This window comes from Poecilia mexicana, unplaced genomic scaffold, assembly GCF_051168715.1.
Source record: "Poecilia mexicana isolate PSO_F unplaced genomic scaffold, ASM5116871v1 scaffold_5, whole genome shotgun sequence".
Lineage (NCBI taxonomy): Eukaryota > Metazoa > Chordata > Actinopteri > Cyprinodontiformes > Poeciliidae > Poecilia > Poecilia mexicana.
In genome coordinates, this window is record NW_028263374.1 from 19,695,169 (window position 1) to 19,716,236 (window position 21,068).

General features: G+C 39.8%; 1 protein-coding gene across 4 annotated transcripts in view; it reads left to right on the forward strand.

Moving 5' to 3' along the window:
* kcnab2a (potassium voltage-gated channel subfamily A regulatory beta subunit 2a) overlaps positions 1 to 21,068 on the forward strand; it is a 95,689-nt gene that overhangs the window by 66,508 nt on the left and 8,113 nt on the right. For 2 of the 4 annotated variants that reach the window (XM_088005708.1, XM_088005709.1), the window contains exons 3-13: positions 8,798 to 8,841; positions 10,034 to 10,071; positions 10,334 to 10,413; positions 15,312 to 15,356; positions 15,851 to 15,895; positions 16,545 to 16,588; positions 16,787 to 16,873; positions 18,342 to 18,427; positions 18,536 to 18,656; positions 19,856 to 19,950; positions 20,895 to 21,015. In XM_088005708.1, the coding sequence (XP_087861834.1) occupies positions 8,798 to 8,841; positions 10,034 to 10,071; positions 10,334 to 10,413; positions 15,312 to 15,356; positions 15,851 to 15,895; positions 16,545 to 16,588; positions 16,787 to 16,873; positions 18,342 to 18,427; positions 18,536 to 18,656; positions 19,856 to 19,950; positions 20,895 to 21,015 (806 nt within the window). Of the gene's footprint in view, positions 1 to 7,492; positions 8,842 to 10,033; positions 10,072 to 10,333; positions 10,414 to 15,311; positions 15,357 to 15,850; positions 15,896 to 16,544; positions 16,589 to 16,786; positions 16,874 to 18,341; positions 18,428 to 18,535; positions 18,657 to 19,855; positions 19,951 to 20,894; positions 21,016 to 21,068 lie in introns of those variants that run through there. The other 2 variants (XM_014997038.2, XR_015762872.1) reach the window with 2 other exon arrangements.

The following is a 21,068-nucleotide window of genomic DNA, read 5'->3' on the forward strand; positions in this document are numbered from 1 at the left end:
TTGCAGTCGCTTGCTTACTGGAGGCCCAACTAAGTCATAGCTGACTCACCACCTTTTCTGGTGTAAATCTACTAGTAAGTCACCTTAAGATTCCTCATCTCATGATGTCCACTTTTACCTTCAGAGTTGACATTGAGCCCCAGTAACAGTGGATGGCCTCTGGAGGGCTTGTGTAAGCGGCTGGCATTTACATCTTACCGCTGTGCTGCTTAGAGTTGGCGTTTATCATTTTTTAAAAGCAAAGCCAAAATAAATAAATAAATAAATAAATAAAAATGAGTTATCTGTGGTTATTGTTGTTCAGTCCACCTTGAAGTCACCTGAGAAAACAGATGGCAGAAACGACAAGAAGGAAAAAGTGACCAGATTTACAAACAAGGACTTTGCACATTTGGTTATTAATTAGTGCTGTGGATCTTTAATGTTACTGGTTGCCATAGCAGAGCTGAAGACGAGGTGATGGAGCTCAGTTTGGATCACATTTGTGTTTTGTTTGGGATTTTTTAAGAATATTGCCTTTTTTATTATTATTGTTACCCAAATGCATAATTGCTCATCGCTCAGGCTCTGCTGACAGAAGCTGTGGGCGTGTGAGCTTTGGGGCGTCATGAGTGTGGGTGCATGCTGGGACATGCATTCCTGCTTTCTGAGGGCTCTCATCATCAGGGAGCCAGTTTTCCACTGCCCCCCCCCCCCCCCCACCCCCCACAATTCAGATATAAATCACAAACAGACCCTGGAAGTCCAACAGAACGCACTTACAGATTATGAGAGGTTAGTTTGTAGACTCAAAGCAGAGACTTGAGGTCACAAACATTTTCTAGGTACCATCTGTAATGCGGACGCCTCAGCCATCTTTTCTCTGGGGGTGTTGGGAGAAACTGACGAATAATCTAGCTAACGTAGGCTTGTGTTGCACAGAGCACGGTGAGAATTTGTTTGCTTTGGGAGGAGGAAGATGAAATATGTTTCCTCTGTTTCTTTAAGCATGTGAGAGAGATACTTGTGTTTATGCTGAAGAAGAAGAAGACAGCTGTTCTCTTTTCGCCTCACTGATAAAGTTTAATTAGAGCCTCTGTTTGCATGTGTGTGTTGCTTTCCCTCTCTCTCTATCTCTCTCTCCCTGTTTTTCTGCATGTTAGTTTCATTAAAGCTGTAGAAATAGCTTCTTCCATTTATTAATTCTGCTGTCAAAAGGCACCAGTTCTTGATTCGGTGAAAATCTGGTGAGATTACAGGTGCCTCTTAATGAATTAGAATTTAATCAAAGTTGATTTATTTCAAGAATTCAAGGAAATGAAACTCATTTACTAAAATTCAGTACACACACAGGGGGTATATTAAAAGAGCTTGTTTCATTTTGATAATTATGGTATACAGTCAATAAATACTCTATAATCAGTTTCTTTGAAAATAAAAGCCTTGCATCAGAACAAATAATAAGGGATTTAAACACAGAAATTTTGATCCACTGAATTGTATGTTCATGTACTTCATATTAATCCCTTTGCATAAATTGCTGCATCAATGAAGCATGACATGGAGGAAACAGGCCTGCAGAATACCGTTTTGCACTGGTGGCGCTGCTTCAATCAACTGTTTTTATGAAGCACATCACCACAAAAGTCAGGAGAACCTAAATTTTTAACAGGCATTGCGCTTAACATTGCAGGTTTACAGTGTAACTTTATTTGTAAATCACTCTCTATAAAGGCAGTATTGACTTGTAAATTATTTATTTACAATCTGGTCAACATAAAGTTCTTTATTTGAAGCAGAATTGGAAAGACGGGTAACTTACTGAAGAAAGTGATTTAAAGAGCTGAAATGTGAGTCTAAGAACCTCTTAAGATAAACGAAATGAAACAATAAACTTAAGGAAAATATACTTTGTAAGTGCAAATGTTTTCAGGGCTAAGCATCTTGTCAACATCTCAAACTGACCATTTCGTTACCTTCAAGTGAATTCATTTATATCCACCTGTTCTGTAACTATATCATCAGGATGCTTTAGGTTAAAGTTGCTTCTTTTGCCATCTGTCTGTTTACATTATGACAGATTAACTTCATCTGGCATGCGTTGACCGGTCACAGATTAGTACTTTGATGTGTTTATGAGGAAACCTAAATCCTCAGACTGATTCTACATAATGTGCAACGGAGCGATTGAAGGGGGAAAAATGAGAACAAATTGAGATGAGACTACTCTAAAGCAGCAGAGCTTCAGTAAGACACGACATCATGCTCAGGCATGTGTGTTGCAAATATTTAACCAAAACATTTTCTTAATTAGACATATGGCACCAGTTTGATCTGAACTGGTGGTGTCCAGCTCATTATTTTTTCAGCAACTTTTTCTTCTCTGGAAAAACATCTCCAATGGTTTGTTTTTTTAAAAGATGTGTCAACATCTCTTCATTGATTTAATTTAATTATTTCTGTCCGTAAACACCTAAAATCTGGAAGAGTTTCCCTTTTCAGCTTCTTGAATCAAGGGATCCTTCTCAGATTACTTGTTTACAATATATTCAATGTCCTGTCAGAAAAGATTAAAATAAAAAGTTAAATCAGGAAGCGTTTTCAATCAGGAAAGCTTTATTTATTGTTGTGCCTTTTTTTGTTGAGAAACCTAAAGCCAGTGCTGTCTTTTCCATTGTATATTAAATTAAATTACTAATTAGACAACATTTGTTAAATTTAGCTTTAATGCCAAACAGCCAAACACACAATGGCAGAACAGCTTCCAGAGTAAACATGTAGACAGTGGCAGTATAATGGGCATTACCGAGAGAAAAACTTTGACCTTCTTTTCTTCTTCTTGCCTGTAAATGCCTTGGTTATTTGCACACGGCGCCATTTTATGTGATAATTACAAATAAAGTAAGTTCTAATCGTACCTGAACATTTATCTGAGCAATTACAGCCCTGCTCAAATACAGCCCTGGTCTGTATTAATGTCTGAGTGAATCATAAACTCTCATCCAGAGGTTCCCTCATCAAGGAGGAAGGGTGCCATCAGTAGCGCAGCCAAACATGAATCACTAATCAGGTGTTGAGTTTATAATACTAGGTTTGACTTAGAGGAGCAATATTGAATTTTCTGACATGCTAGAGGTGCATTTGACGTATACAGTTAAAATGTTATATATGCAAATCTCTGACATTTATATATTTAGACTTTGTATTTTTATTTTATCTGATTTTCAGAGTGCTTTGAATTTGATTAATTAGAACTCAAACACAAAAAAAATAGTTTACAAATAACAGAGATATAACAAACAGGGACTAGATTCAGGACCTGCAGCAGAAGTGCAATCTGTAAAGACCGTTAATTTATATTTATGGCAATAAACGCAGATTTATTGGCATAAATAATTCTGTATTTATCAAAACAACTATCTACAGTATTGTGTATCAAAACAGCAAATTTGTCACACTTGGGGATTCCTGTTTTGTTACTCTGCAACATACAGTAAAAGATTCCCAGTCAAAACAAACAGTGTCTCTTTAAAAAAAAGTAAAAAAAAAATGTCTAAATCTTCAATCTGCTAATGAGGAAAAAAAAAAACATAATTCAAACTGTCACTGACAGCTGTAGTAAAATGCTTTAATGCCAGTCTCTTTGTGGCTTCTATTGATATGAAGCTGTTTATTTCCACCAAATTAAATCACATTTGACATCTCATCAAATCAGCTTTGTTTCAATAGCACCAGCTGACACCAAATGTAATCTACGGACACTTTGAAAAATAAACAAATAAAAAAAAAAACTGTACACAGAACGATCGATCAGTGGGCTGATTATTTATTTATTTTTTTTCTGAAGTCTTTTTCCAACTTTTATTATTTGGGGAGTAGATCATGTGAAATTTCAGCTACAACTGATCAGTGGCGAGACACGCTTCGAACCCAGCATGCAACCAGTGACACGTAGCAACACTTTCTTCAGAGAACAAAGTGGTGACAAACTGAGCCCTTTTCTGACAATGTGCTAAAAGCTCTGAATTGGTCTAACCTTTCTGTAACTGTGGAGGTTGTGTGATACATAAGTTATCCTGTTGCTGCCGTTCCTGGTGGTGCTTTCTTCCCCAACTTGGATTTTTCCTCATTTTCCGAACCGACAGCGCTCTGACTACTGCCTGCTGCTGATAACACGCTGACTACTCATGCAGCAAATACTTTCCAACACCTGTTTAAAAACATGAAACTGTCCAAGTTTCTCACTGAAGAATAAAACTGGTATTTTCTTCACTTTCGAAGCATACAGTCAAATGTCTTACAGTTAGTTATTTAATGGGTTGCAAATCTATTTTCTTTCCTTTTCAACAGCTTCCTCTACGGCGCACCGACGCAGAGAGGTATCAATCTAAGTCTCCATTCAAAGGAGGATTAGCATATTTCCAAAAATGTAAAATTATTCTCCTCAATTCAACTCTGGAAAGAATCTCCTTATTCATTCTCGTCCAGTCAAATCTGACACTTACAAATCCATATTGGGCTTTGATCTGACGGAGAACAAAGTCTTTTTGTCCGCAGCTACAAAAGAAGGTCACCCAACAGAGAGATGCGATTAAAGCCTCAAGGTGGAAAGCTGAAGATTGCTTTTCATTTAAAAACAGAAGCAAACAACAATGACATTTTAACATTTTAATGTATTCACAGCTAATTGTGTCTAGTTGTAATTATCCTTGTGAGAAGACAATTTTCTGATGTCACCAAAATGTTTTAGTTGTCTTTTCTTCTCTCTGTTGCATTAATCCGAATTGAATAAAACTCATTTAAAAAGAGGGTTACCTTTGTAGGTTAGGGCCACAGACGAGGTTTTATTCATACTTCAGTTGGTTATTGGTGAACTTATCCCTCCACGTGTTCTGGCTTCGTTAACGTTTGCTCGTTTTTCATCCCGGCATCCACACATCCTCTGTAAGACTACAGCTGCACGACTTGTGGCCTTTAGCTCTCACTAGAGCACACTTTCATTTGTAGAGCTGCAAATCCATGCTTGATATAAATATGCAGTCATCACTTCATACAAACGATTGCTCTGAAGTGCAGTAGTGGGCTGAGATTATCACTAAAGTAATGGGAGCTGAAAAGTATTCAATAATTCACTCAGGAATATTGTGCTTATAAAGTCACGGACCAATTAATCTCTTAGTGACTGAATGCGTTTATCCCAGTAGTGAAATAGATCCAAGATCTAATGAAAATGGCCCCCATCACATTTTCCTTTCGTAGAAATGCTTCGGCTGTCTTTGGCCACTTGAGGCATCACACGTCTCATCTGTGCAGTCAGGGTGTATGAATAGTAAGAGTGATATTAATCTAAGATCTGCAATGCTTCTCATCTGTGGAGAAGATTTAAGGGACTGAAAATACTCCAAGAAAAATATATTTTTTTAATTTTATTTTATTTTATTTTTTTTATTATTACTTGATAAACTTTCAGGTCGGTAGTATTAATTAAATTGTCAGCTGTTTTTGAGCTGATCTGTTTTTTCTGTAGAACAATAGACCAGATTAGCTGATCTATTGGAGTTATTACATTTTGATTTGGCAGGTAACCGATTGATCAAGTTATCATTAATAGGGTTTATGCATAGTTGTGAATTAGCTTTTTTTAATCACTGAGTGTGTCCATCTTAGCTGTGAACCAACAACAGATGCGAATTAGCTCCATATCGTTGTCCAAACCAACTAGAGAAAGTAAGGTGGAGAGCACACTCTGCAGCCTGGCAAACTCCTGCTCCGCTTGCTACCTGCGTTTGAGCCAAGGTCTGAATTCACAACTAAATGGATATGCACGAACCATTCATGAGATATTAAGTTGCATATATAATTTAAACTTTCATCACTTTATTTCATTCATTGTGTCTTGAGATGTTAAGTTTTAATTTCAGATCTGCTCATTTCAAACACCTCTTAGTAAGTTTCCTGTTTTGTACAATTCTGCTTCAAATAAACAACCTTATGTTTACTAAATTATTAAGTACCCATTTACAAGCCAGTATTGCCTTAATGAAGAGTGATTTAAAAAAGAAAACAACAAAAAACGATAAAACTGTGTAAGATGTAAAAATTTGGAAGTACTTAACTTTTGTACTAGTGTACAGCAGTTACTCCCTTCGTATTGAGAAGGCTGTCAGAGGGACGACTTTACTGTGAGGGCTCCTCTCTGCTGAGCCTCAGCTGGAACCTGACCCCACCATAGCAAAGGGCCACTGCTGCAGTACAAAGCAGTAACCAAGACCGTCCCAATCAAATGTCCAAGAGAACAATGCACCCATGAAAGGACATCCTTAAATGGGAGTAATTGCAAGGGCAGAACTGTGCATCCTGGTGTCTTTATTAGATTGTCTGGGATGAGTTCTTTATTTTTTTTTAAAACTTTGTGCACTTCATCCAGTCACCCGGCTTGTGAATCAGCTGCCACTGATTAGTTCCAAGAAATGAGCAATGAGCAATGCCCAGTTCTGGTTTATTCTGGCTGCTGACCTCCTGATTTCAATTGATCTGCATTTCTTTTCAGGCAAATGTGTTTATGTGAAGGGTTCCATGATGTTTCATTGGAGTGGTAGTTTTGAATTCAACTTGAAATAAGGGAATAGCAAAACAAATCTTCCTTGTACAAACTTCCACCTGAGTTTTATTTAAAAATTCAAAATAAAACCTGCTGCATAAAGCTGCTTATGGATGTTTGCCGAGTGAATGTGCCAGAATCTGATTTTCAAAACGTAAAAAAAAAATATATATCGCAAATTGTAAAACTAATAGTTTGTATTTTAATATTTGTTCTTATCAGAAAATAATTCAACACATTTATTGTTGCGTTTATAACTGTTAAAACTGTCATTTATGTATTTTGATTTGATGCTTAGATTGAATAGAAAATATAGGATATACCTTCTAAATATTATGTTAGAAAATGTGCTTATTGTGCAGAATATTATTCATTTTTTTTGTTCTACTCTGCATACAGTGACCCAAGTATAAGACATGAGTGAATTTGTCTGGCTTTCTGCTGAGGAATCCATCCTCCTCCTGCCAGCTGCTCACTCGCAGCTCACCATCTGTAAATTACTTTACTCATACTACCTTAATAGTTGTGATGCTATGTATTAGCTTCCATGCCATTATTTCAGTGAATATGCATACATATAAGTATAATATAAATATGCATTTATCAGTAATAAAATCCTATTATCACCATCGACATTTAAATGCTAATATTTACAATCTCAAAATACTCCAAACAATACATACATTCATTCACAGACATGTATTTCTTGTGCTCTGAGTGAAGAAATAGCTGCTTTTCTCTATTGTAAGCACTTTGTAACTTCAACACTTAAATATTCTCAAAATGTTTAGATTCTGGACCTGGTTTAACCAGTTATTGACCTGCCATGTTGGAGATGGGAAGGCAGTCTGGTGCAGAAAGTGTCGTCATGTCATGCAAGACAAGGGATGATGCCGCACCATGACATGCACATGTCGGGGAGGTTTCCGTTTAGCACACCGTAACAACACTGGCTTATTGTTCAAAGGAACTTTTAAAGTATGAGAGGGCAGGTGTTTGCCAAACTACTGATGGAGATTTGCCACAGATAAAAGATATCTCCTTTTAATTTTTTCGGTACTTGTCCAGTCATCACTTCAATGGTCGCTTTGGAAAGTGACAGTAAATGTAGAATCTTTAACATTTTCTTTCCTGGTTTTGGTTTATTTGCAGCCTGAATTCAAGCCTCTTGTCGTGACGCTGTTGAGATTTTGAAATGAAACCAGAGTGACGGTTCAGCATCCTCAAACCCAAACATCTGCACTGATTCACATGCTCACACTTCTGTCTCGCTCTCTACTCTGCGATATACAGCCAGCCTTGAACAGATTATTTTAGTTATCATCCCACATACCAACTTTCACTCCTGCACTGTTACATCATCCCTCATGGCACATTTTTTCATTTATTTATTTATCTATTTATTCACTGTTAAGCAAGAGTAACATACTTCATATTTTATTCTCAGCACCTTTGGGATCTTTTTTTTTTATATATATATCAGATGTGGATATAGAGTTTGGGTCCTGTCTAAATCAGTTTAAAAGAGAGTTTGCTTCTGCTCTGTCATAACTCTTAACATCCTGCATGTTAACAGGGAGCAAAATATATCAGAGGGATCTTTAAAGGCTTGGAAGAATCCAAGCTGTGAATGTCACCAGAAGGGTTGGTCCGGGCTTTGATTGGCTCAGATACAGCGGCTTTCAGAAGTTGTTTTGAGCAGTCAAAGTTGCTCATTGCTGAAGGGGATTTTAGTCACAGGGAGGCTGAGGGAAATTTCTCTGGATGTCTTGGTGGGCCTGCTTAAGAGCCATTCCCCCTCCCTGTCCCTCTGACTTTCCTTGACATTTCACACAGCGACACACATACACACGTATTGTCAGTGATGAGTCGCACATTGCCTTTTTCCTCATCCATTTGTCAGTGCTGCAGAAGATGCACGCTCATTCCAAATCCATACGGCGTTCTGTTTTTGTTTTGTTTTTTTTTCCCCCTAACTTCTGCGACTGCAAGCCCCAACTGCAATAAAAACCAACGACTGCAGAGGCATATAGGAAAATTTATTTTCTTGCCGTACTTGCTTACCTACAGTATGTACTACCCAGTCACTGTGAACAAAAAAAAAAAAAAAAAAAGATTTACTGTGCTCCTTGAAGCTGCCTTTCGAGTACAAAACCTTCACAAATCACTGCCACCTCAGCTCAACATTAATGTAAATTTATTTCTCTGTTTTGACAGAAACCTTGGAAAGTCTGGCCTGCGGGTCTCCTGCCTTGGATTAGGTGAGATCATGACACAATCTGGAAAGCAGATTTATGTGCAAAGCAAATAACCTTTCTGCTTTATTTTTACATTACCTTTTAAAAATAAGAAGGCACCACTGCTACTTCAGAAAGTGAATAATTTGCTCAAACTTTGAACATTTTTAGGCTGACATTTTACATTATGTGCTATTTTAGCTCATGGCATTGTAATGACAAAGAAATTCCTCAAAAAGTTTATTCATATCAGTAACTCAATTCAAGAATCGAAATGCACATATTATGTAGAATCATTATGCACAGACTTGCGTAAAAACCATCTATATTTGGTGTGATTGTCTCTCACAGCTAAAAAATAAAAATAAAAAAAAATCCAAAGGGCTTCTCCGAAAATTTACATATTACATAAAACCAATTTGAGAAAAAACAAAAAAAGATTTCAAGAGACATATTAGCATCCATCTGCAAAACACCCTCATTCTCGGTTCTATGAATTACTGTAACATTGAGGCACAAAGCCTGTGGCATTACAGAGGTATTAATGGAGCCCAGGCTGCTAAAAGAAGAAATGTAATTCCTTTGACATTTTGTGTTGTTCACGAATGGCTCAACACAAGAATCGTGACAGTTTCCATGAGCATTAATTATTTATTAGTATCGCAACAGTATCCATAGCGGGAAGCACCGACTCCAGCTGCAACATACTCTACTAATCTCTTCACATTTAATTCAAGGTTGCATTTTTTTCCTGCTGCTAATGCACTTGTTTTGAACAGAAATGTTCTTTCCACTGAATTTTCCTGTAATATCCTTGGCTTACCTCACTGTGTGAACCAGCAGATTTGAACTTCGGTGGCTCTACCTTTCAGATGAAAGGGGCTAGTCGACTGTCTTCTGGTCGACTGTTAAGTCAGCAGAGTTAGGGTTAGACCTTTACTTAGTTAAAACAAAACATTCCTGTATTAAAAATACTAAATAAATAAATGTTTTCAGTATATCTCTCTGTGCATGATGATTGTATATAACAAAACCTGAATTACTGCAACTACTTTAAAAAGTCTTATCGGTTTTATTGCTACTTCGGAAACTTTTTGGGGTTTGAACTTGTTTCTCGTAGAATACGTTCATATGTTTAGAATATATGCCGCCACTTCTTACCTATCCTTTAGTGTGTGTTCATGACGTGGCCCTGCCTCCTTGTCACCCTCTGCAGGAACATGGGTGACATTCGGTGGACAGATAACAGATGAGGTGAGAGCAGATGGATCCGTGAAAGCTTGAGCTTAAAAACATTCACAGTGAAGTTTCCTTTCCCAGAATGCTCAGCAAACCCAGTTTTACCTCCTCCTTACTGTAAATCCGCTGCCGACAGCTAAATAATTCACCTTATCAAATGACACTGTAGCCATCTTTAGTCTTGGGAAGGCAGATGAATAATTAAGAGGCTGTACTGCTGCACATCAGCTCATCGTGGCCCCCCCTGTCTGTTTCGTACCCCTTGTTTCATCAACAGATGGCAGAGCAGCTGATGACTCTGGCCTATGAAAACGGCATCAATCTGTTTGACACAGCGGAGGTCTACGCTGCTGGGAAGTGAGTATATATCCTGTATCGCTGTGACGGCAAACATTGCCACGCTTCTAGTTGCTGATAGGTTGTGAATCCTCAAAGTACAGATACTTTACTGGCTCACTGTTCATGTCAGGTGTGAGTCATGAAGAAATGATGCACTTAATTTGTGCTGCAGTAATAAAAAGCATGCTTTATCATTGCACGAACACAATCTGTCTCCCTCTCTGCAGTTCATAAATATTCTGTCCGTGCCTCCTGCTAAAAACATGCTCTGATTACAGGTCAGAGCGACGACCGGTTCACACCTAAAATACATCTGCGCTTGCTTCTCGAGTAGTCAGTTATGATTAGATGTTCCTGCCAGGCTTTTTAGTTAAACAAATGTGCACACTATTTTATCATAAAAACGAACCAGGAAAGAAAAAACGAGAACAGGTGCAATTTTGCAAGCTGTAATCATTCCAGAGAAGTAGTTTTTAAACTTTTTAGGATTTAAAAAAAATACTCTGCTTTCACTTCAGTTGGGCTTTGAAAAAACTGGTAAGATTTTTTTTTTTTATTTAAGAAAAGTCTGTTGAAGGACAAAATGTTATTTTTTTTATGGCAATCAAGAAATAAAATTGGAACATTAGGCACTAGTTATCTGACCTTCAAACCTTAGTACATTTTTGTCTGCAGTGAAACCCGGCAATTTTACAAAATCTCAACCTCTTTTGGAGGTCTTGGTCTTTTTTTTAAATAATAATGTGACCTGATTGTTAATGTGCAGGTTTTATTTTCACTGGCAGAACGGAAAAAAACAGGGAAAATCCATGAACCAGAGGTGATAAGAACCACTGACTGCACTTTAATTATTCATAAATTGTCCATATTTGCACTTATCCAGAAATGAAATCATGACATAGCCTTGTATACATAAATACTTTGAACCTGCTTTTGGATTAAAAATCCGAGCTAAATTGCTTACATTAGGGCCTCTGTGCTGGATTATTTTCAAAGCTGGAAATAGATCATTTAAAGCTGGACAAAGCCTGGGTTTTATGATAGAATTGCATTGAATTTTATGTAAAAAGTATTTTCAACTAAATTTTCACCTTGAAAATTTAGTTGAATAACAAACTTCAATCTATTCTTCCAGAATTGTCTGTGTTAAAAAGCAGTGTGTAATTGTGAAGTGTAAGGATATTTTCAAAAGGAGTAAGTGCAGATCTGTGTGTACAACTGTATTCAGCCCTGCGTCAGCATTCGGTGCAGCTGCCGTTTGCTGCAATCACAGCTGCCAGGCGGCGTTTGGTATATTTTTGCTCATTCGTCCTGCACCTCCTTCCACATGTTTGCTGTCCACTATATGGCTTGAGGCAAAAACAACCTGGTGTGACTTTCTTTTAACAGTGATTTTGCCTCTCTCCCATAGCAAGGCCAGATTGGTGCTACAACTGTCCTGTCAAAATGTTACCCCACCTGAGCTGTTCATCTCTGCAGCTTTTCCAGACGTACCATGAGCCTTTTGGTTTCGTCTCCGGTACATTTTCACCTGGTTTAGGAGAACAGCCAAGCCAATCATTTCATTGTGTTGGTGTCAAAGGACAAGTACAGGTTTATGTGAAGTAATCTGGCCTTATGTATGTCATAGCAGCATGTAAAGCTCCAGCCAATAGGATGTCGGCGCACCCTTAATGACCCGTCTTCATGCATTCAAGGCTGGATGCTCAACTCAACTCATCTCTCTTCTGTTATGTTCAGTTTTTTTTTCACTCAGGCGGCAGAAATTCCCAAAAAGTGCAGCTCGTGTAAATCACATGGTTAAAAACTTTACCATCATCGGAGAGATTAAAAATTCTAACAAGCAAAAAGACTCTGAACATATTTAATAAAACATAACTGCTCTATTTCTGTCACATTATGTTTGTTTTTCTGATGTTTTATTGCATCTTAATTATTTAGTTCACCCTCTCCTTGAATATTGAGTTAGCAGTTAGCGCCACTAACTGCTTTTCTTACCAGCTTTAAAATATTTTTTGGGTTAAATACACTTGTTTAGCCTCCAGAACCCACTAATGGGTCTCTATTTTTTGTATGAAATAAAAGTAATTCTGGGTTTAGAAGACGAGCGGTGATGATATTTTGACCCCTCTTGCCTCTCTCTGCCTCAGGTCTGATGTGTTTTGAATTCCATTATGGATTAATTTGGCTTTGTAGTGACTCGGAGGCTTTGAAATAATCTAAGGGATTATCCTTGGCAAACAGCACATCTGATTAACTGCAACATGTCCGTTTTTAATCCCCTGAGAATATTTGTTGCGATCTGCTCTGTTTTTGAAAGATGCATCAGCAGAATATTTAGGATTAGAAATAAGGACAACCACTGAAACATCAATCCCTTTTTTCCCCTAAGTCCTTTGCGGCTGATGCACGTCACCTCTCCGTGTTGTTTTATGTCAGAACCAGGAAAACGAGCACAAAGCTGATCTTTGACACAGCCGCAGTCCCTCCTCTGTCTTTGATCTGCAAAACAACCTGCAGTTTAAACACGGAGACAAATCTGGCATGTGAGAGCGTTTGTGTGACAGCAGCTCAGTATTTGTTGCACAGGTGTTAATCCTGGCAGCACCGAGGAGCTTACATGATGCACACATACACACGCACGCTAAAGAGTTGAACACACTTTGCACATGAGTGTGGAAAAGGCTTTCACGTGAAGCCGGAGGATGAGTTGGCTGCAGAGTCAGCTGCTTTAATGTTGATACTGTACTGTAGCATGTGCAGACTAGCTTGACATTAGGCTGCTTATTGTAGCTTTAGAAAACAAGAATCACATCACATAGACATATGCAGTGTCGATGTGTAGGGGTGTGTGTGCGTGTGTGTGTGTGTGTGTGTATGTATATATATATATATATATAATATGTATATATATTTTTTACATTTTATCACTTTAAAACCACAATTTGGAATGAATTTGTTTATGATAAAGCTGGAAAGTTGGATGAGTTCTTGTATTTATTTGTTTATTGCCATAACTGACTAGCTTTTCTGTACCAATGCAAAGGCCCCGCTTTTTCAGAAGAAGAGGAAAAAAAGATAAACATGTGCAACTAAACATTATTGCTGCAGTTATCAGCAAACACACACATGGTCTGAGTATTTAAAAGTCTGAAAGAAATGTTCAGAGCAGCGTTCTCTTTTGTGGCTTCTTTCCTGCTGAATGCACCGAAGATGGCTGACGTGCAAAACGGGTGACGAGTCGGCTGCACAATTATGGGGAAATCTCAAAGCAATACAGTCTTATTCATCCATGAAACACGCAGCATTATATCATGGCTCCCTCTATCAGTCACAGCATCGGTTCTGCAGCATAAAAAAAAACTAATTAACGGCCGGTTGTAGAAAGCCAGCATGCTCAAGGCAAAACTGCACCTTATGTTTGGGCGCTCAAATCACTCACTTTACACCAGGGCAACCCTCCAGGTACGCGTGGGAGACACGCACTGTTACTGTAAGCTCACACAGGCAGGATTTCTGGATTTTTTTTTTCTTTTTTTCCTGAAAATATGTGGCTCCAGCAGGCTGGATGTGAAGCAGCAGCACAGCTAAAGCAGAGGTCGGGTTGATGATGTTTGGATGCGCCGGGAGAATCCGGCATAACCACTGGAGCAGGCAGGAGAATGTTTTAAATGTTTTATATCTTAAATAAGTAATCAACAAAGAAGTAATTGTTTGAATAATAAAAAAGCACTCACGCACGGGAGCGATAGAAAGAAACCAACTCAGACAAACAAAAGAGAAGCAGAGTTCAACTTACAATGTTTGTTACAATGTTGACTGACTAAGAAAGCCACATCTATTTAGAATGTCTTGTTTTTATCCTGCCATGCTATTGTTACGATTTAAATGTTTGTTTCAAAGTATCTGGGAAGTTTAAAGCATAAACATCTCCACATGGGTAAAATCCATTAAGCAGCATCAATAAAATCAGCTGCTTCATAGAAGTAGAACAATAAACCCTGGGCTGGGTAATTAGACCCCAAACACAGAATACTGATGAACAGAGTAACTAACGCCTGACATGCATATTGACATGTGGTCAGGAAGGAAGGCGGGATCGAACCCACAACTTTCTGATTGCTTTTACTGGAGCCACAGCCGCTCCGATAAGAAGCAGATATAATCCAGCTCTGAGGCACTTTTCATTCACATGTAGTCACTGTTTTGCAGGACGCTGATCACTTTTAACTCCTCTGTTGCTCTTTACCTTCTGTGCTATAACTGGAGAAGCAGGGATCATAGTATTCTGGCCCATTTGTGCAACATTTAAAAAAAAAAAAAAAAAACGTGCAAAAATGCAGGTTTCTGTCTGTATGTATCCATCGTCATGAAACAAAACTGATCAAACCCGGGGCTGATCTCATTTTTTGTGTTGAAGCTCGTCTAAACTTTTGCCTCGGCCGCCTGTCAGAGCGTCTCTCTGCTCTGGGTGTTTGACGCTAACAGATACTGGTCACTGCTTCCAACCTCCGTTGTCTCTGTTCACCTCGGTGTCCAAAAGTCTTTTTGTATCAAACGGAGCAGCCAGGTGGGGTCTCATTGTTTGTCAGAGCGAGAGGACCGCAGAGACATCCCAGAGAGCGCTCTCTGCCCGGCCCTAATGAGCCCCATGTTGATCATAATGTGGCTCATTAGCACCCCTTCAGCTGCTAATGAGCCACGTAGCGGTGGCTCCGACCCCGCCGACTCTGACCTGCCTGCTGATTCACACCATCAAATCCTAAACAGGTGTTCCTTAGAACCAACGCCTCCCCTCTTATTGTGTGCACTCAGAGCCAGACTGCTTCCTTTTTAATCCAGAAATCCAACCGTAACACTCCCATCATCGCAGCACTATCTTTTATCTAATCTGCTTGTCTCCGTCCGCTTCGCAGGGCAGAGGTGGTTCTCGGGAACATCATAAAGAAGAAAGGATGGAGGTACGAGGCACACCTTTAATCGACTCTGGTGTTTTTTTTTTTTATTTCTGCCGCAGCCCGCCGGCATATCTTGTATCATCTCTTTTCTCTAACATAATAGGAGGTTGTGTAATGTGTGTGTTGTGATCCGGAACAGCAAGGTCTCAGTCCACAAAACACAAGATTAACACGGGCCTTGACTCGAGTGTTCCTTCTCAATGAGGCTGAATAATGGATTAACTTCTTGTCGATCTGGGATTAGCGTTTGTAGGTTGAGTGAGATGGAGGTCTACTCCTGCACACGTCAGTGCAACAAATAATAGTAATAAAGTACGGACGCATTATTCTCCTAAGGATGTGTCTAAGCCATCTATTATAGTGTGTGCTGCAATATCAGACCTGTGTCTTGTGTGGGTTAAACACATTCCTCCGCTGTGCTAGTTATCGTCTTTCTGTTCTCAGCGAGTCGGTGTGGCAGCTGTTCTAACAGATGTGCTGTCATTCTCCATCTTTAGACGCTCCAGTCTGGTGATAACAACGAAGATCTTCTGGGGCGGAAAGTAAGTTTTTATCTGGATGCCGAGTGAAAAACTATCTCCCTGTGTAATTTCTCCTGACTCACCCGGTGCCGGTAATGGGATCATGTGTCATCTGTTGTCAGGTTCTTTTCAGTAAAGCTGAAAACGTCTCTCATATTTCACAAAGGATCAAATGATGTCCTGTCAGCACCAGGAGATTCTCGCTGTACGATAATGTCAGGAAAAACGAGAACGATCTGATTGGCTTTATTTAAAACATAAAGAAAATAATAGAATACTGAATCTTGATTCATTGCAGTTGCAAAAATATCTGACAAAATTTGATTTGTTGAATGTCACTGAAAAGTATATTGATTTAAGTAAGTCAATTTAAAAAAGGAAACTCAAAGATATTTATTACACCCAGTGATATATTGAGTTTCTAAGAAAAATAGTGTGTTGCCTAATATTTTTTTAAAAAGTATGCACAGAATACTTCACATTTTTCTCCATTTTGCTCCCTATGAGTTAACACAAGCTTAACTAGCGCATGTTCACTGGTTGATTATTTCTTCTAAACGTCTCAGGAGTTGAACCGGCAGATTTTTTGCGTTAACCAGCAGGCAGCAAGTGGCAGAAACGCCCAATAACTTTGTTAAAACAAAGTTTTTCTTCTCGTGTTTTTTTGCAGAGCCGAGACTGAAAGGGGTTTATCTCGAAAACACATTATAGAAGGTAAGCATCGTTGCAGCGTGTCACCGGATTAAAAACGATGAATAACTTCCTAATTAGCAGCTTCAGGTTGAGGGAATCAAAGCTGCATTTGGAACAATAACCGAGTTAAGCTGAGAATATCCTCCCTGTTATTGCTCATGCACTTGAACATTGTAGATGTGGGAGCAGACAGAGACTTACTGTGGGGTTTATTTTCAGGTTTAAAAGCTTCTTTAGAAAGACTGCAGCTAGACTACGTGGATGTGGTTTTCGCCAACAGACCCGACCCCAACACACCTATGGAAGGTAATTCTGTTTGTCTCGTTGGATTTATAACTTTATTTTGGGTTTTCTTTTCCGTTTTTTATATTACACACACATATATACATATATATATATATATATATATATGTATGTATGTATTAAAAACAGCCTCCTGTTCGTCTCTATGACTACTGCAGTGTGAGGACTTGGATGTACAATCCTCCTGTAACTGAAACGTCTATTTTTAAACGCCTCCTGTGGTCCGGGTGCTTCCACCTCCACAGTCGGAATGATGATAGATGCTGATGCTGGAGACCTTTAAATGGCAGAGTTGCTAACTGTGTGTGGGCTCAGCTGGACGCCCAGCGTCCATCTGCTGCAGCGGTAGCAGTTCCTCCCAGGGTTAAAGTTGAGCCTGAGGTCATCTTTCTGCCTTCGGCTTGATGCTTCGCTGTGTCTGGGATCTTCTCTCTCTGTCTTATTTCTGAAAAATAGTTTTACTTTTTAAAATATTTATTTATTTTTGTTGCCCATCTGCCTTGCGACGACTTCTTCATATGGATAGCTTCAAGGTTACTCATGAGTTTGCAGTGGGTAAACCATCTGGTGTACTTTTATTTTGGCAGTAGCTGAGCGGGTAAGCAGGGTGAAAAAGGAGGTTTTAACGGCTCCTCTTTCACCTCAGAAAAACGTTCCTAAGCCTAAGGATGATAAAAAGGGCCGATTTCTCAGGAGCAGGGCATCCGTAAACTTAATAGATGGATGCGGGATTACTGAGGGGTTGATGCAATCTTTTTTTCTTTTTTTTATTACACTCCTGCGCTTGTGCTCTTGTCTGGGAAGCCCGATTGTTATCTAACCCGTTTCATGTTTTGCTCTGCAGCCTCACACACAAAACAAACTGTCACCCCAGCCAACGAAGAGACGGAAATTAGAGCCGGGCGAAGGGAGATTTCATTTGGCACGCGTCAGCTCCGACTCCAAGCGGAAATTCCGACCTTTAAATAAAATATAGTAATGCAGGGACACAATGCGTCGAGATAAATTTCTTTAATATTCACCGTGCACGTTAAAGGGAGGCGTATTTTTAACCCTCCGTGCTTAAAATACCAAGCTTCCATCCTGTGTGTCAGCCCACTTTGTGCACGATTAAAAATCTGAACTGGTGAACGTATGGCTGTCATCTCCTATTCATGTCACTTGGCTCCCGTTTCATGTTGCACGCTTCAAATTTAAAGCAGATCCTTGTAAATATTAACGTGAACGTCATTCCAGTCTTGTCTTGTTAAGAACAGATGTCACGCTCATCAGGATTCTCCGGCTTCTAATTAACATAATCAGCTTCTCCACCTCCCTCCTGAATTGTCTGGGATATTTGGATTGCAAATGATAACAAACGTGTGCGTTTTTTTTTTGTTTTTTTTTTTAAGATTAAAAGTCAAGGATGTTTACGTTGCATCGTGGAGCACAACATGGGGAGCTCATGGTGTTTGTGTACGTGTCTCTGCAGAAACTGTAAGAGCAATGACCCATGTGATAAACCAAGGTATGGCCATGTACTGGGGAACATCCCGCTGGAGCCCAATGGAGATAATGGTGAGATGACAGAAAAACAGATCAACACGAAGGAGAATTATGCATCACGTCATTTTCCTCATTTTATTACCTCGGTATGATTTGGTCTATTTGTTGTTTTCCCTTTAGGAGGCGTACTCCGTGGCGCGGCAGTTTAACCAGATTCCTCCTATATGCGAGCAGGCAGAGTACCACATGTTCCAGAGGGAGAAAGTGGAGGTGCAGCTGCCTGAGCTTTTCCATAAGATAGGTGAGCACTGACGCATTTCTCGCTCTAGATGAAGTATTGATTTTTTTTGCAATGGTAAATTGGGTGCACGCACTGTCTATTTATTATCATTTGCTTCATATTGAACACATGCAGTCGTTTCCACTATCTTCCACTCAGTTCAGCCTGAGCAGATACGAGCAGAACAGGTTCAAAGATGTAATGTAAGAATAATTACAGCTGGTTTCAGTTTTTGTTCTGAAACCAAAATGCGACTTTTTTAAGTCTTAAACTAAAATAACTAATTCAAAATCATGTTGATCACACAATTTAGATTTTTATACAAAAACAGCTTAGCCTTTCTGGTGATGCATTTATGTGTCGTACTGTGGTGAATTTGTTATGAAATGATACTGGGAAGTTATTTGTCCTTCCTTTTCTCTGAAGCAAAAGCCAATAGTGTGATGCATTTGTACATCTGACTGACAGAACGCAGTGAAAGGCTGGAGAAGGGGGAGAAATGTTCGTCTTTATGTTCATAGTAATAAAGATGCAGCCTCACAGTCCTTGACAGTTTTATAAAAGATCTCTGCAAAGGGAGAAATCACACAGTGCATGGAAAGTGCAAACTTTCTCATTTTCTTTTACAGGAATTACACCATATGTATATAGTGGCACAAACGTTTACCCCTCCCTCTCTCAATAATCTGGTAGCAAATCGCAAACCTTTACGTCTCAAATGATTCAGCACAGTGTCGCACGGGAGAGTCGCATCCTACCGACTTTCCAACACTGAAGAGACTCTGCTGGCCAACTGCAGCGTCACCATTTGGATGGGGGATGGAGGCGAAAGCAGGATGAGCTGTGTGAAGACAACGAAGCAACATTGTCCATCGCCCCGTTAGACAAGGAAAACACATGACCCTAGAAAAAGTTTAAAACAATGTCAGACTTTTAAAAAATATTGCTGTACCTTGAGACTCTCTAAAGCCAACACACATTACTGAGATACAAGCTGTGAAGTTCAGCTACTGCAGAGGTGTCGCATGTGTTTTCATATCAGGCCACAGCACGTTTACGGATGTTCTCAAAGTTCCAGTTGTGGCAGAATGTGTTGGCAAAACTAAAAACTGTTGCAATTTTTTCTGTGTTTGATTTGTACTTCTTAAAGTACAATTTTTAACGTCTTCTCACATTGATGTAATTTGGTCCTATACAAATGAGAACTGCTCCTGTTTTAGGTGTGGGCGCCATGACCTGGTCTCCGCTGGCCTGTGGGATCATCTCAGGGAAATACGACGGCAGGGTGCCTCCGTACTCTCGGGCGTCTCTGAAGGTAGACCCGGCACCTCTCCGTTCGTCTGTGCCCACTCTCACTGCTCTGTGTCGCCCCTCCCCCACTGGTTGCGGCTCGTTTGTTTCATTGTGCCTCTGTCTCTTTCAGGTTCTGTAGCTCTGCATACTGTGTACCTGTGTGTGTGTGTGTGTGTGTGTGTGTGTGTGTGTGTGTGTGTGTGTGTGTGTGTGTGTGTGCGTGTTTTCAGTGCCGTGTTCACGCCATGCACCTCTACGGCGCCGTCTGTCAGCGAGCCGACTCCGGCCCAGTTCATTTAAATGCACATGATATATATGACATATTCACGTTGAAAATAGCTTTAATCTGACTCTAACCACACCTGAATGAGTTAATTTTTTTTTTAAAGCAGAAGACACGTTTTTCTCTAACGTTTTTTTAAAAGTAGTTTTTATGAGGGGAGAAGTCAGGATTTATCTCCATCTGTGAAATGAGCATTCAGGAAAAACCGTTTGTACTAACCCCTGATCTTTCACACTGTTGTGTCCCTCTGTGGTGAAGTGGCATGTTTTGTGTGTTGTGGATTGTGTAGCACACAGTGGTTCATGAAGCAGACCCTTTGTGTTGGTGTTGTGCAGTTCCTGCTTCCTGTTTGGCTCAGTGTTGCCTGTAGATGTTGTGTGTCTCTGGCTCGCTGTGTGACCGGTAGCATCCCTTGTTTTGAGACGTTTTGCACCTCAGCTAAGTGGAGCTGTTTCATACTTTTAGTACAATAATCAGGACAGGATTTCCATAGCTTTGTGATGATCTAAAAAAAACAACAACAACAAAAAAAACCAAGCAGAATGTGAGCAGGAGCAGCTTTTCTTCCCCCGGCTGAGGCTCTGACAGCTGAAGACAGAGTCACGTGTTTAAAAACGGGCCCTGCTGACACGACGATGTGAACGGGGCCGTGTTTTTGAGCAGGTGTGCTATGTTTTCAACAGGGCTACCAGTGGTTGAAGGACAAGATCTTGAGCGAGGAGGGCCGGCGTCAGCAGGCGAAGTTGAAAGAGCTGCAGGCAATCGCGGAGCGGCTGGGCTGCACACTGCCCCAACTCGCAATCGGTACGCAGATACACTCTGCCGCTCTCTCTCTTTCTGTCTGTCTGTCCGTCCCT